The 13144-nt window shown below is 43.5% G+C and overlaps 1 protein-coding gene across 1 annotated transcript in view; it reads left to right on the top strand.

Annotated features, from left to right (window-relative positions):
• The first annotated feature begins 583 nt into the window (after positions 1-583).
• The window catches only part of P5CR (pyrroline-5- carboxylate (P5C) reductase), a 52136-nt gene continuing 39575 nt past the window's right edge, over positions 584-13144 (top strand). The window contains exon 1 of the mRNA XM_087378011.1: positions 584-963. Coding sequence (XP_087234137.1) covers positions 781-963 — 183 coding nt within the window. The 5' untranslated portion in view covers positions 584-780. The remainder of the gene's footprint in view (positions 964-13144) is intronic.

Below are 13144 nucleotides of genomic sequence, written 5' to 3'. Positions count from 1 at the left end.
AAAGCTACTTGGGGGAAGTGAGAAAATCCTCACATGGGGGGGTTGCCAAAAAACTAGAACAAACTCCTTGAGTTTGTTGGTGATACTTGCAACAAGAAGGATCTTCACATTCCTCACAATATAGCATAGTCAATCACTCTCCATAACCCTTAAGGATTGGAGCTCCAACAACCTACACAAGAGGAGCAGTGCGAGGAGGGAGGTGTGGCATGAAATTGGTAATCAGTGCTCTAGCCATTGATGTTGCAAGTGGTCAATCAAGTTAGATGGATCTCCTACCACATTACAAGACGTTATCGCTCGATAAGCCAGTTGAGCGAAAATGCCCATTTGGCGGGTAGACGTTCCCACGAGTCACCGACAAGTGTGAATGCTCATGCGGCTACTGACAACTTTCGGATAAGTTTGACAGCAAAAGAGAAAATCGAAAATCGATGGTTCAACTAGCCACGAAATGCCCGGGGAGAATACAAGAAAACCCGTCTCAGACGCCTTAGAGGCTCCATTGATATCATTTCTAAGGCATTCATGCTCATGTGGAAGAGACTCATGCTCATGTGGCAGAGACTTGAGGGAAAGTCCCACACGGTCCCAATTTTGCAAATTTGGACCAATGTTTGAAATGGGTTTTCCCCATTCACCAGCTTTTTGAGGTTCCAATGCATGCCTTTGCTTTTTGTTGTTGTTGTTACACACTTTGCAAAGGGACTTTCGAGCATTTTTCTCTCAACATTCGGAAGTTTTGCTAACGCATCGAGGTGATAGCCACGATACGGCAACATGGCTCTCGAGAGCACCCGCCTTGGCTTCATTGGCGCAGGTCAGATGGCTGAAGCTATAGCTCGTGGCCTCGACCGCTCTGGAGTGATGCCCATGAGCCGCATGTATGCTGCTGATGTGAATGTAACCCGACGTCAAGTTTTCCAGTCGTTGGGTGCTTCTTTGTGCGAGACCAATGCCGAGGTACTTGCTTTACGTTATAAAACAAGAGAGCACATGAAGGAGGATGCTCATGAGAGTGAGAGACACGAACAAAACTAGAATGGGGGGATGAGTGGCAAGGACGTGGCATAATATAATTATGAAGTATTAACCCATAGAGCGAGCGAGCGAGAGAGACACACGTGCAGCATGGGCAAATTTAATCATAGAACCAGGATCAGACTTGGAGGATAAATTTGGAGGCAACCACCTAAAAGTGTGTTGATGATCACGGAACTATCTTCGTTTTTGTTGAAATAAGGAGCGGTGTCGTTTGTACGTGGATCCAACAACATAAGATCTATATGTGCTTGTATATGGAAGGAATTACTAACAAATAAGCAGCGCCAAAAGTGTCAAACTTCTTGCTTTGTTTGCCACTTGTTCTGCGTTCTAGCTGTACTAAACCTTCCAGCATACAACACGTACCGTATCTATGAGGCTTAATACACTCGATGGTCTGAGATGATGGGAATTGAGCATAGTATGTGATGAGTCAAATTTTTATTCGAAATGAACCAAAACACTATCTTTGGGATTATTTTAGAGCACCAGCGTTGGAGATTCCGATAACAGCAACTTGCCCTCATAAACAAAATATATACCATAGAAGTGCAAGCCTAGCCAAATACAGGTTGGAATCTTCCTTTGCCAAAAACACTAGGAAGCAAATGACTGTGGACTTCGTAGGAAAAAAATACAGCAGATAAGAAATCGACGTTCATTCAGTCGAAAGTATTGTTGGAGAAGTTTCTACTATATCTATTTCTCCTAATCTTGACAAGATAGGTTTAAGTTCCATATCGAAGTACCTCAAGTGAGTTTGGAAGCACCTTGTGATTTCTTGGAAATACTTGAAAACATTAGGACAAAAGGCCTTCAATTATGCAGACATTGGTAGAAGCCCTTGTTGTAGCACTAATCAAGATTTTGCTCCTTTCATTGACAGTTCTTTAGAACTCTCCTGCCCAATGTCGTGCTGTAAGCGAAGAAAGGAGTCGGCCCTTGGCCTGCCACAACCTCTGGCCATCTCCACTCACCTGGGTCCCAATCAAGCTCTGACAGGGCCTGCCTCTCCCAAAGCCAGAGTCGCCATAACTGCAGCTGATCCTGCTCTATACTAGGATAGATCCGCCAAACCTTCCCCACGAGGCCTACGACCCGAACCCTCTGCCACGAGAGAAGGGGGTCGATGAGCACACCCTCTCTCTTGAGTCGTCCGTCCCCCAAAACCGTGAAGAAGGAAACAGAGGTGTCGTCCATCCGACCTGCAACCACCAGTGGGATGCCACGGGGGTGAACTGTCCAAGCCAACGGTCATCACCAGGCATGAGGATCTGAATCTCGGGTGGAACCAACCAACCGGCAGGAATCGCTCCGTCTATCTCTGTGCGTCTCGCCTGAGCTCCACGGACACCTCCAGCTGCGGATGCTAGAGCAACGGTCTCCAAGTGTTTGTAAGTGTCCCTCTAAACTCGAAGGGACCGGGCTGGCCCCCGCATCCAACCGTCCCACAGGATATGTGACCTCTCCCCCAGCTGAAGGCCCAAGGTATCTCTGACCTGATCGTTCCAGATGAGCGGCTTCTTCCAAGGATTCTGCCTATTAAAAGCCATAGAGAAAGAAGTTTCAGAATTTGCTATCCACGCACAAGAATCTTTAGGTCGAAGGTCTCTTATCAGATTGGAAATCAATAATTTTGAATCTAGTTGTTTTGAAACCAAGAGAAGTTCCCTTGGTTCGGAGTTTTGATAGTGGTAGCTCTCTCTCTTCAGAGGATGCAGTATCCTCTTGTAAATTCCAGCAAAAGCTCGTGATAGACACGTAAAAATAATTTTATCTTCATTTGTAACAAGTTTATTTGCAATTTCTGCTAGGAGAAGTTAACTCTGTAGCAAAACTGTATGATAGTTGTTATATATGTTAAAACAGTTTGATTTTGAAACATCGAAACTTTTGGAAGTCTCTTGGACTCATTTGCAACCATGTCTTCCTTATCTTTGTGCATCTTGGACTTTCTTAAAAACCCTAGGAAACCTAGATTTATTGTAAGGCTTCTCGAACTAATCTCTCATAAAACCGTAAAAAACCTAGATTTGTTGTAAGTCTTCTCTAACTAATGTCTCATGAAAGCCCTAAAAAGCCTAGATTCATTGTAAGGCTTGTCTAACTAATGTCTCATAAAACTATAAAATATCTAGATTCATTGTAAGGATCCCTCATGAATATCTCAAAGTGGTCGAGTTATTGCTTCAAGGCCATTTCACCAACTATCCATGAACTTTGGAGAGACCTATTGATTTATAAACTTAGAGATTTATGGATGACTTATTTGTTTCTGAACTTTAAAGATTCTATGTACAATATCCAAATTCTTTTGGTTGAGGAATTTATCCTCGAGAGTTTTGTGAACTTAATTGTATAACCAGTGGAAGCTATTGTAGTTTCTTGGATCATAGCATTACTCAATCTTCTTTAGGTTTAGAAGTAGATATCAATGATACATGACAACAATTTGAGTATGCTCTGTTGAATATCATACAAATGTCTCACATTGACTCAAACATCTCTGATACGGCTAAATATGGAGTGATTACTTCCCAATTCTATAGGTTATTTTGTCTTTGCACAGAAGGGTGCCTTTATCTCTCAATTTAGTAACTTAACCTATTACTTCTTAGAAAGGGCTATATATAATACAAGAAAGAACTCTGCTTTGTCCAAGGTTGTAGTCGCTGTATCTTTGGAATTTTGGCTTTGGGTATGTTTAGGATCCTTGAACGTAGAATCAAAATCCAAAGTGGAAACCCATTTTCTGCTTATTTTTGGAGTCATCTGCTCGTAGGTACTTGTTTAGTTTCGGTTTTTTTTCCCATTCTCTTAATTTATTAAAATAAAGAAATACATAACTAACTAATTTAATAATAATAATAATAATAGTTTGTGTTTATGGTGGTGCTTCATTTGTTTTCTTATATGTGCATTGGTTTATCTTTGTTTTCTTGTTAGTATTAGTGTGTCTTTTGTTTTTGATATTTAACATAATCTCTCTCTCTCTCTCACACACACACACACACACACACACGCACGCACACGCACACGCACACGCACACACATTTCTTTTTGTTATTCTCTGCTTTGTTTTTTCCTCTTCGCTATTGAAGTTTTGGTTTTGGGTGGGATTCCAAAGCTTAGTAAGCACTCGGTTTACCCAAGAGATTTCGAAATCAAGATGACAGCTTGTGCTTGGATATTAATGAGAACATAAGCGTGGCTTTGGTTACTAAGGAATTAATTTATTTTTTTCATTTTGCTGATAGTCGCTTACATACTTCCTTCTTTCCTTTGTTCTTTCGCTTATTTTATAAAAATCGTGTTTGTAACAGTGGATATATTCTAATCTTATGAAGGTATATAAACAAATAATGACACCCGACAATCTGATGCATGTTGGAAAACACACCTACACTTGTCTGGAATATAACAAAGCTAATACAATGTGTAGATGTATGAATTTCCTTGCAGTCCTTAACTAAGAAAACAAGACATCTAAATGTGGAAGATTTTGCCAAAGTACAACACTCTCAAATTTCGCTTCAGACTGTGCAATTGTCCTTAACTAAGAAAACAAGACATCTAAATGTGGAAGATTTTGCCAAAGTACAACACTCACAAATCTCGCTTCGACTGTGCAATTAGAAGAAGAGATAGATAGAGAAAACTTTCAGAACTGGACAGAGAAAGAATACACAGATATACTGCGAATAATACATCTCATAAAGCTGTAGAAATCCGTACACAACAGGCTCCATTAGTGTACCTACATCTGCAGCAAGCTCTGCTGAGGTAAGATAATTGAACTTCGTATGCTGCACTCTGTGATGCAGATCTCCTTCAAACTGCCGTGTGCCTGTCTAATAGGCTTGAGTAGCTGCTTCTGATTGAGCTTTGCTTGCTGCTCCCTCCCGACAGTCTTGTTCTCTCCTTACAGCTCAAAGCATGCACCATGATCTGCCCCCATACAGGCTGAGGGCTGCTCCACACTGAACTGAATGCTGTCCCCCCAAGGTGCCCTTTTATTGGGCTAGGTAAGGCACCAGACAGGCCGACCCAGTCCTTCAACCAACCGACCTGCCACAGACCAGCGAACCTGGTCTGTGGATCTGCTGACTTAAACTGTCCCCTCCAGCCTGTATAAGGGCCCTGCCAAGCAGGCGCCCACTGTGCTGGCTATCCTGCTCCTCTCAATGCGGGGCCCTGCCCACGGGATGTGCTGCACAATTTCAAGCCCCATAGGTCCTGGCTGCTGTCCTTCCCTAGCCCAACAGACCATACACAGCCCCACAAGCAGGGCACATACTGGGCTTACTGTCAGCCAAATTTGCTGGCCAGGGTGGCCTCCTTGGCTGCCCTAAAACAACATCAAGAAGGATCTGTCTCTGCTGCCCATGTGGGAGCCATCTTGTTACATGCAACAGTGCCAGGCACAGGTTGCAGTGACACCTGGCTGCACTGTCAGGTATTCGCAGTATCCAGATGCAGCTTCTACACCCACTTTTGGGACCAGCCCAACCAAGGGCCAGCTGGGTTGCCCAAGGTCAGCGGGTAATGCTCACCAGGTCGGGTCAACTGACCCGACCAGTCGAGTTGGTTGACCCGACCTGCAGGTCGGTCAACCAGTCGGCCATTTCCAGGCCTATAGAAGGGGCCTTTGCTGCCCTAGTTTGGCATTCAGTTCCAGCCCTCCCGGCCTCAACTCCAAGCCATTATGCCTTGCCAATCAAGGTCCAGAGGCAGCCGTATAGCAGCTCCAACAGCTCGTGATTGAAGGGATCATCTCCATGCAGCATCGCAGCAGGGTTTGGACAGCATCAAGGTTGAGGTTTGGATAGTCAGTTTCCGCAGCATAGCTTGTTCTTCCACAGTCACAGTTTCCGCCTCAAAGTTTTCAGCTCAGTTTTGTATGTCAATTTGGCACCCATGTACAGACAGTAGTTAGGGCATTTATGCCAGCATCATAAGTAAAGTAGTACACAATAGTTAGGAAGATCTCGTGTCTTTTATGCTTGAATTCTCAGTCGTCATTCATCACGTCCGATGGTGCCTTGGGATTTATTGTTTTAGGAAAACTCTACCATCATAACATATCGTTCCCATAACTGACAATGATCAAGAGCTTAGCTACGTTATGATTGTGCTTAAGAAAGTAACCCATATTTTCTTTTTGAATAATCATCAATAAAGGTAACAAAGCACACACATTTGTTGATAGATTAAGGCTTCATTTGTCCTAAAAAATCTGCTTGAATATGCTACAGTGATGCTTTTTCTCTCTCTAAGTGTTGCAAAGTAACAAAGCACCTAGCTTTGTTGATAGATTAAGTCTCCATATGCCTAAAAAATGCTCATGAATATGCTCTAGTGATGCTTGTTCTCTCCAAGTGGCTCTCATAATATTTTCATACCGAATAAAACAGGTCAGCTGGCTGGTGCATTGATGGACACTTAATGTTGACAACATTTGCATATTTAAGAGTATCAGCCAACCAGCTATAGCTGGAACCAACATTATATTTCCAAGGGTAAATGAATGTGTAGTATTGACCAGCAAGCTGGCTTCATGTCCAATATCATTCAACATCAACGGACACTAATGTCGACCACATTGCATATATTAGACTTGGGGCATGACTGGCTAGTTAAAAATACGTTGTCATGAGTCAACCAGAGAACTATGTTGAATGGATGGGCATACCTATGGTTGTGAGCCTTGTTTTGAGAGACATTGGGTTCTCAAACTACCATCATGTGCTGTAGACAACAGAATGTACATGTTATTAGATCTCCACAGGTGGGGACAAGAATGGAGCTTCCACATGATGGAAGGACAGTGTTGGGGCCATGTGTAAGCAGCCCAATAGGCTTTGGGAGCATAGCAGTAGCACTGGCAAGAGGGTATATGGCAGCATGCGTTAGCAGGCAGATTGCTTCATTGCATTGCAGTAGAGAGAGCCAGTAGATTGGTAGCCCATCGGGAGGGGTAGACTATTGGGTTGGCTATACAGCCTCTTCTGGTAGACTTTTTTTGGGTGGGGGGTGTGAAGAACCGATTTCTCAAGAATGCAAATGTGTGCAATGCATGCAGAATTTGAATGCCAATTGGCCCTCCAATGGGGAAGAGCGCCCTCGTGAGAGTACTTGTTTCTATTTCGACCTACATGCAAGGTGGGAGAGAGATGGCGGATGAATGCATGGAGCTCCATGTGCCTTACTGCACTACGAGTTCTACCAGGCAATGGAGCTTCAAGCCTACTCTCCCTGAGAGTCTGAAGCAACCAATGCAAGACTGTTTTGGCTGCGTGTATCTCTTGAATTTCTTGCCTGACAACTTCATCCACACCCTGAGGTTGTACCAATTCAGCTAGGGGCTGAATCTGTACTTGTGGAGCTGGCGGAGGTTGCTGTAAATTTTGATTTTCAGCGGGGGAACCAAATGCTATAGGAAGCATCCCCTCAAACACATTATCTGAAGAGGCTGAAATCTGAAATTCAGCATTTGTATGTGCAGAATTTTCAGAGAATATGACATTTCTACTGACAAAAATCTTGCGTGTAGCAGGATTGTAGAGACGATAGCCTTTGCTTTGTGAACTATATCCCATAAAAATGCATTTTAGTGCCTTATCTGACAACTTGTGTTTGAACTCCACAGGCACATGGGCATATGCAACACAACCAAAAACTCTGAAGTGATCCACTAAAAAAGAGAATGCTACGGGAGATTCACAATGAAAGGGTGATACCCTATCATTAATGTCCCTTGAGATCACTCAAGTTCCATCTTCCCATTAACACCTACCCTTAGCCTATGACCCATGCATCTACCATTCAATGCACCTTAATGCACCCTTCCTTTCCTATTGCCCCTAGGACCTAGACACGTGTGTGCACATTTTTATTAATAGAATAAGTGTCACATGTCCAAATTCGATGCCATCTGAAGTAGTGGCTCTAGCTCGACTAGTCCTATCTATTGAGATGATCCACCGCCATAACAAATCGGTCGGTTTCCATCATAAATACATATACATGTTACACCATTGGCGTATAATATATAATAATGTTTTAATGTCTACTAATCACGGATTAGTGATTTCTCTTGTCATGACAGGGGGAGGTAGGAATGGGGTTGGGGTTGAGTGTTAAACTTCATTGATAGGTATGTGTTTTAGTTCCGGAATGCAAACAGCCACCAGTTGACCTCAAAAAAGTTCACAATAATTGTGCTCTCTCAAAGTCATGTCAACATTTGTATGTGTATATGAATATGTATGCATGCAAGTGTGCGTGCTTGTATATGTATGTGTGTATTTATACGTATGTATGAATATATGCGCATGTATGCATGCATATACATGTATGTATTGCATACATTTACATACACATGTTTGAAAGACACAAGATAGTAGAGTGGAGAAGCAAGATATGAGTCTATTCAAGAAAAAGCAATCACAAAATTAAAAGGGACTTGAATTAGTCTGAAACCCTAACCCTAGAAGGTCAAAACTTGATTCATCAACCTGCATTACCCTACCTTGTTGAGGGTTCACTTCAATGTCCCTCTCACTGCTGAAGCACTTTTGAAAACGTTTCAAGGGTATCTGGGGTACCTGAAGTACCATGGTTGCACAAATTCATCCCATGGGGATATGACAACCTATAGGAGTAACCCAAATTGTGGTAGCATTTATAAAGCATGAGATTTTACTGTCCCTTTTTTTAAATAAGATCCCTCATCCCCAAGCTTGCTTAAAGATGGACACGCGAATCTGTAGAAAGGCTTTGGTAAAGATATTTGCCACATTGTCCACAAATGACAATAGATGAGGTCAATGGAACATTCTTGATACATACCCCAAATGTAATGATGACGATTTTGAATGTGTTTCATGGGGGCATGAACTATGAGATTCTTTGCAATGGCAAAGCAACTAGTGGCTGCATTTGCTGCTTTACATCTAGCTTTCACCGGATGAAAGCTTAAGTCGTGTTTCCTTGGCCAAGCCTCAAGTGCAGTGGAAGATTATGTTGCCCAGGATCACACAAAGCCTTTAGATCCTACTGAATAAACCATGCACAGATTTGTGGAATAGACGGCTAGATAGACAACCAAATTTTTGGCATAGATCAGGTCCAAAATATGATACAAACTGAAGTACAAAAGGTGCCTCTCAAAGTAGATCATGTGAACTGCAAAGTGCTGCTTCAATGATGGCAAGGCTGTGGCCAAAGTCAGCCAGCTGCAACCAACAATACTGATTTCAACTTGCAGTTGCGACCTGCAACGAGTCACTTTCAACACTCAGAGCTGTGCTGCCCTTTCAGTGTTCCATTTGCTGAGTCCAGCTTTGACCTGTAGTTGCGACGAGTTGAATAAGGTTCTTCTCAACAACCTGTTCAGTTGGCCCCATTTCCCCCATTTCCAGACAGCTATTGCTAGTTCAATTCTCGCCAACAACAGACATTTGCGCCGCCACTTTGTCTGGTTATCTGGCCTTTGTTTGGAGATCTGCATTGCAGTTTCGAAGCGAGTGGTCAGTTGGCCTCTTCTCACCGCCAAAAACAGTCACGCCACTGTTTTAGACCTTGTTGCTCAGTTGCGACATTGTTATGGAGGTTCCAGCTGCTGTTGATTTTCAGGCTGTATGGACAGTCCATTCGGGTGTAGGGATTTTCTGTCCAATTGTAGGACTGTTTCGACTTCCAGTTAGCTCCAAGAACATGCTTTCGTTTGGTTCCCATTTGTAGTTTGCAGCTCACACTTTGTGGACTAGTCAACTCAGTTGACTTAGGCATTGCCAGAGCAGCCAACATTTGGGGCTTTTGTGTCTACTAACAGCACATTGCAGTAAGATTGGCCAGTACAGTGACATTTGCATTTTCTTGCATTTGCCCTCTTTTTGGCACAGTTGCCCTCTTAAAATTTGGGGCTTTTGACAAATTTTCTGTCTACTACCTTGGGATTGCCTGGTAAGACCTTGTCCTCTACTTTTTCACATTTGGCTTGTCTCAAATTGGGGCTTATGCTCCCCTTGCTTTGCATTGGCCTTTGTGCACCAGGGATTTTCCTTTTCAGGTACCTACCAGCGATTTCAGTGGGCAGATTTGTGCATTTGGCTCAGATTTTTTGCGGACATTGCAGTCGCATTTGCAGGTGTTTGCTGTCACATTTTGCCTGACATTGGCAGAAATTTGCAGTCAGCTTTTTGTGGGCAGCAAGCTCATTTGCTCGAGGCTTGGGCCATTGCATTTGTGCAGTCACATTTATTTATTAGGGGATTTTGCAATGGCAAGAAATGATTTTCTTGGGCAATTACATTTGTGCCAGGAGATTTCAGTTGAGCAATAGGGGTTGGATTCCCTCCAGAGCCCCCCATTGGGCAGCAAGCTCATTTGCTCGAGGCTTGGGCCATTGCATTTGTGTAGTCACATTTATTTACTAGGGGATTTTGCAATGGCAAGAAATGATTTTCTTGGGCAATTACATTTGTGCCAGGAGATTTCAGTTGAGCAGTAGGGGTTGGATTCCCTCCAGAGCCCCCCATTGGGACAGCTGCTTCATCACCGCAGATTTGCGTAGGAACTTTTGGAGGCGGCTTTGGAAATCCCTTAGAAATAGAAAGATCACTCTTTTCTTTTGGCTTTCTATTCATGGAGGAGTTGCAGTGAACCTGTGGAGATCATGATTTGGAGCTGACCCTACTTGCCCTCGTTGTCATTCTGCAGAGGAGTCAGTGCGACATTGCCTTTGGGACTGCAGGCAGGCGAGGACTGTTTGGAAAGGGGTTGCTCGGATACTCAACATTTTTCATACCTCCCCTTTCTTCATGACTTGGGGCTCGGTCGCCTTGTTATCCCTTACTGGGCCCCATATGTTTTATGAGGATGAGCCTTCTTCTTGGGCACTCTCGATCCGTAGGCAGGTGATAGAGACCTGCTCTCTTCAGGATGTACCATTTACTCCCTTTAGAGCTTCTCATGCTTCAATGGACACTTCCTGGGAGATTCTGGCTAGCATTTCCTCTTGGCACATCTGGAGAGCCAAATGTACAAAGGCCCTGGATGGCCCCCAGAGACACCCTTCACACTTGTTCACGGGTATTTGGATTGACACAGTTCATACTTTGATAGCCATTTGGGCTAGCGTGCAGGGCCCTTTACGGGCAGCCTCTTCTAGGAGGACTGTATTCCTACGAGTTTGGAGGGGTTCTCTCTTTTTCTCGGAGGATTCTATAGGATTGAGATGGCACTATCAGCCCCAATCCTCTCTTTTTGGCTTTTGAGCTTTTCATACATTGCATGGTGTATCCCGTATGGAGCTTGCTCTAACGGTTTTCCTTAATACTTAATAGAAGTCTCTTTTTGCAAAAAAAAAAAAAGAACATGCCTACAAGAAAAACATTTAATGTGGAGCAGATTTACTCATTTTGATTCTTTATGTGGATGACATGCTTATCACTGGGCAAGCAGAGGATTAGCACAAACCCACAAGAGCAAATGTATTTTCTACAGCAGAAGTAAGGGAGCTCAGACTCATGGTTGCAGCTCTCGAGAAAAAAGTAAAGAAGATGGAGAACAATTGCAAGCAAAAAATCATACAGGAAGTACTACAGATACCTAGGTTTTCACTGAGTTTATCAGTTTGGAAGGTGCATTGCACCTTGGTCTTGTATCTCCATTTTCAAGAATAAAGTGAGCCTGGATAAGGGGGGGGGGGGCGTCTTGGCCCCTCAATCATATTGCATTTTCCAATGATGTCACTTTGTGTTTAAGCTGTATAAGTCTTAATTCCAGCTTAATTGCAAACTCTTAAGTTCAAGTATATGTGTTTGGCAACTCGCAATCATCTCATTCAAATGCCTCTGCAAAATCCGTTGTCTGAATTGATAGAAAGCACCGAGTAGTTTACATTGGTATCAGAGCTTAGGCAGTACATTTGTAAACTACTCGGTGCTTGGTCCTGTACTCTGTGCTTTTGTAAACTACAAAAGCACAGAGTACAGGACCAAGCACCGAGTAGTTTACAAAAGCACAGAGTACAGGACCAAGCACCGAGTAGTTTACAAATGTGCTGCCTAAGCTCTGATACCAATGTAAACTACTCGGTGCTTTCTATCAATTCAGACAACGGATTTTGCAGAGGCATTTGAATGAGATGATTGCGAGTTGCCAAACGCATATACTTGAACTTAAGAGTTTGCAATTAAGCTGGAATTAAGACTTATACAGCTTAAACACAAAGTGACATCATTGGAAAATGCAATATGATTGAGGGGCCAAGACGGCCCCCCCCCCCCCCTTATCCAGGCTCACTTTATTCTTGAAAATGGAGATACAAGACCAAGGTGCAATGCACCTTCCAAACTGATGAACTCAGTGAAAACCTAGGACCTAGATACAAGACTCAAGAGCATATGTACAAGGTAGACAATAAAAAGGAGGACTCCAAGCTCAGGTTTCAACTCTTGGCTTGCCCAATCCACAAGGAAGAAGCCTGCAACAATCACCACTTACATCCAACATTAGAGACAAGCACTAGTTTCTAGGAAGATAGTAGAAACAACATGAAATAGTGCTGTAAATGAGATAAACTTGACAGTACAGGCTCCTTTCGTGACTTGACCCTTTTGTAGATGAAGTCCTTGATGCCTTTGAAGCTACCTTGGGTGAGGAGAGTGTGGAAATGGGGCTGGAATGAGAACAGCTTAGAAAAACAGCCTGTAGGCTAGAGAGAGAAAGCTTTTATGGAGTGATAGCTGTAGAGAGAGAGTGCCAATGCTGATCCCAAGGGAGGAGATGTAAGAGAGGAGCTGCTGCTGTTCCAGAGGTGCACAGAAAGGCAGATTTCTGCAAGGGAAATGGGCTGGAACAATGGAGAGAGAAATTTTGCAGTAGAGAGAGAAAGTCTGCAGCAAGAGAGAGAAAGGGGCTGTGGCTGCTCCAGGCTAGGTGAAGGAGAGAGGATGCTACTGCTGTTCCAGAAGAGCTGAGAGGGGGCAGATTTTTGGAGAGGAGGGGCTGGAACTGTAGAGAGAGAATGTGCTGTTGTAGAGAGAGAAAGTGCTGCTGAGGTGAGAGAATGGCCTGGGGAGAAGCTGGCTGC

The sequence above is a fragment of the Dipteris shenzhenensis genome, chromosome 8 (genome assembly GCF_047967505.1).
Source record: "Dipteris shenzhenensis isolate YYH24624 ecotype China chromosome 8, Dip_SZ_1.0, whole genome shotgun sequence".
Lineage (NCBI taxonomy): Eukaryota > Viridiplantae > Streptophyta > Polypodiopsida > Gleicheniales > Dipteridaceae > Dipteris > Dipteris shenzhenensis.
The sequence above is the reverse complement of the archived record's forward strand: the minus strand, read 5'-3'. Positions and strand labels throughout refer to the sequence as shown.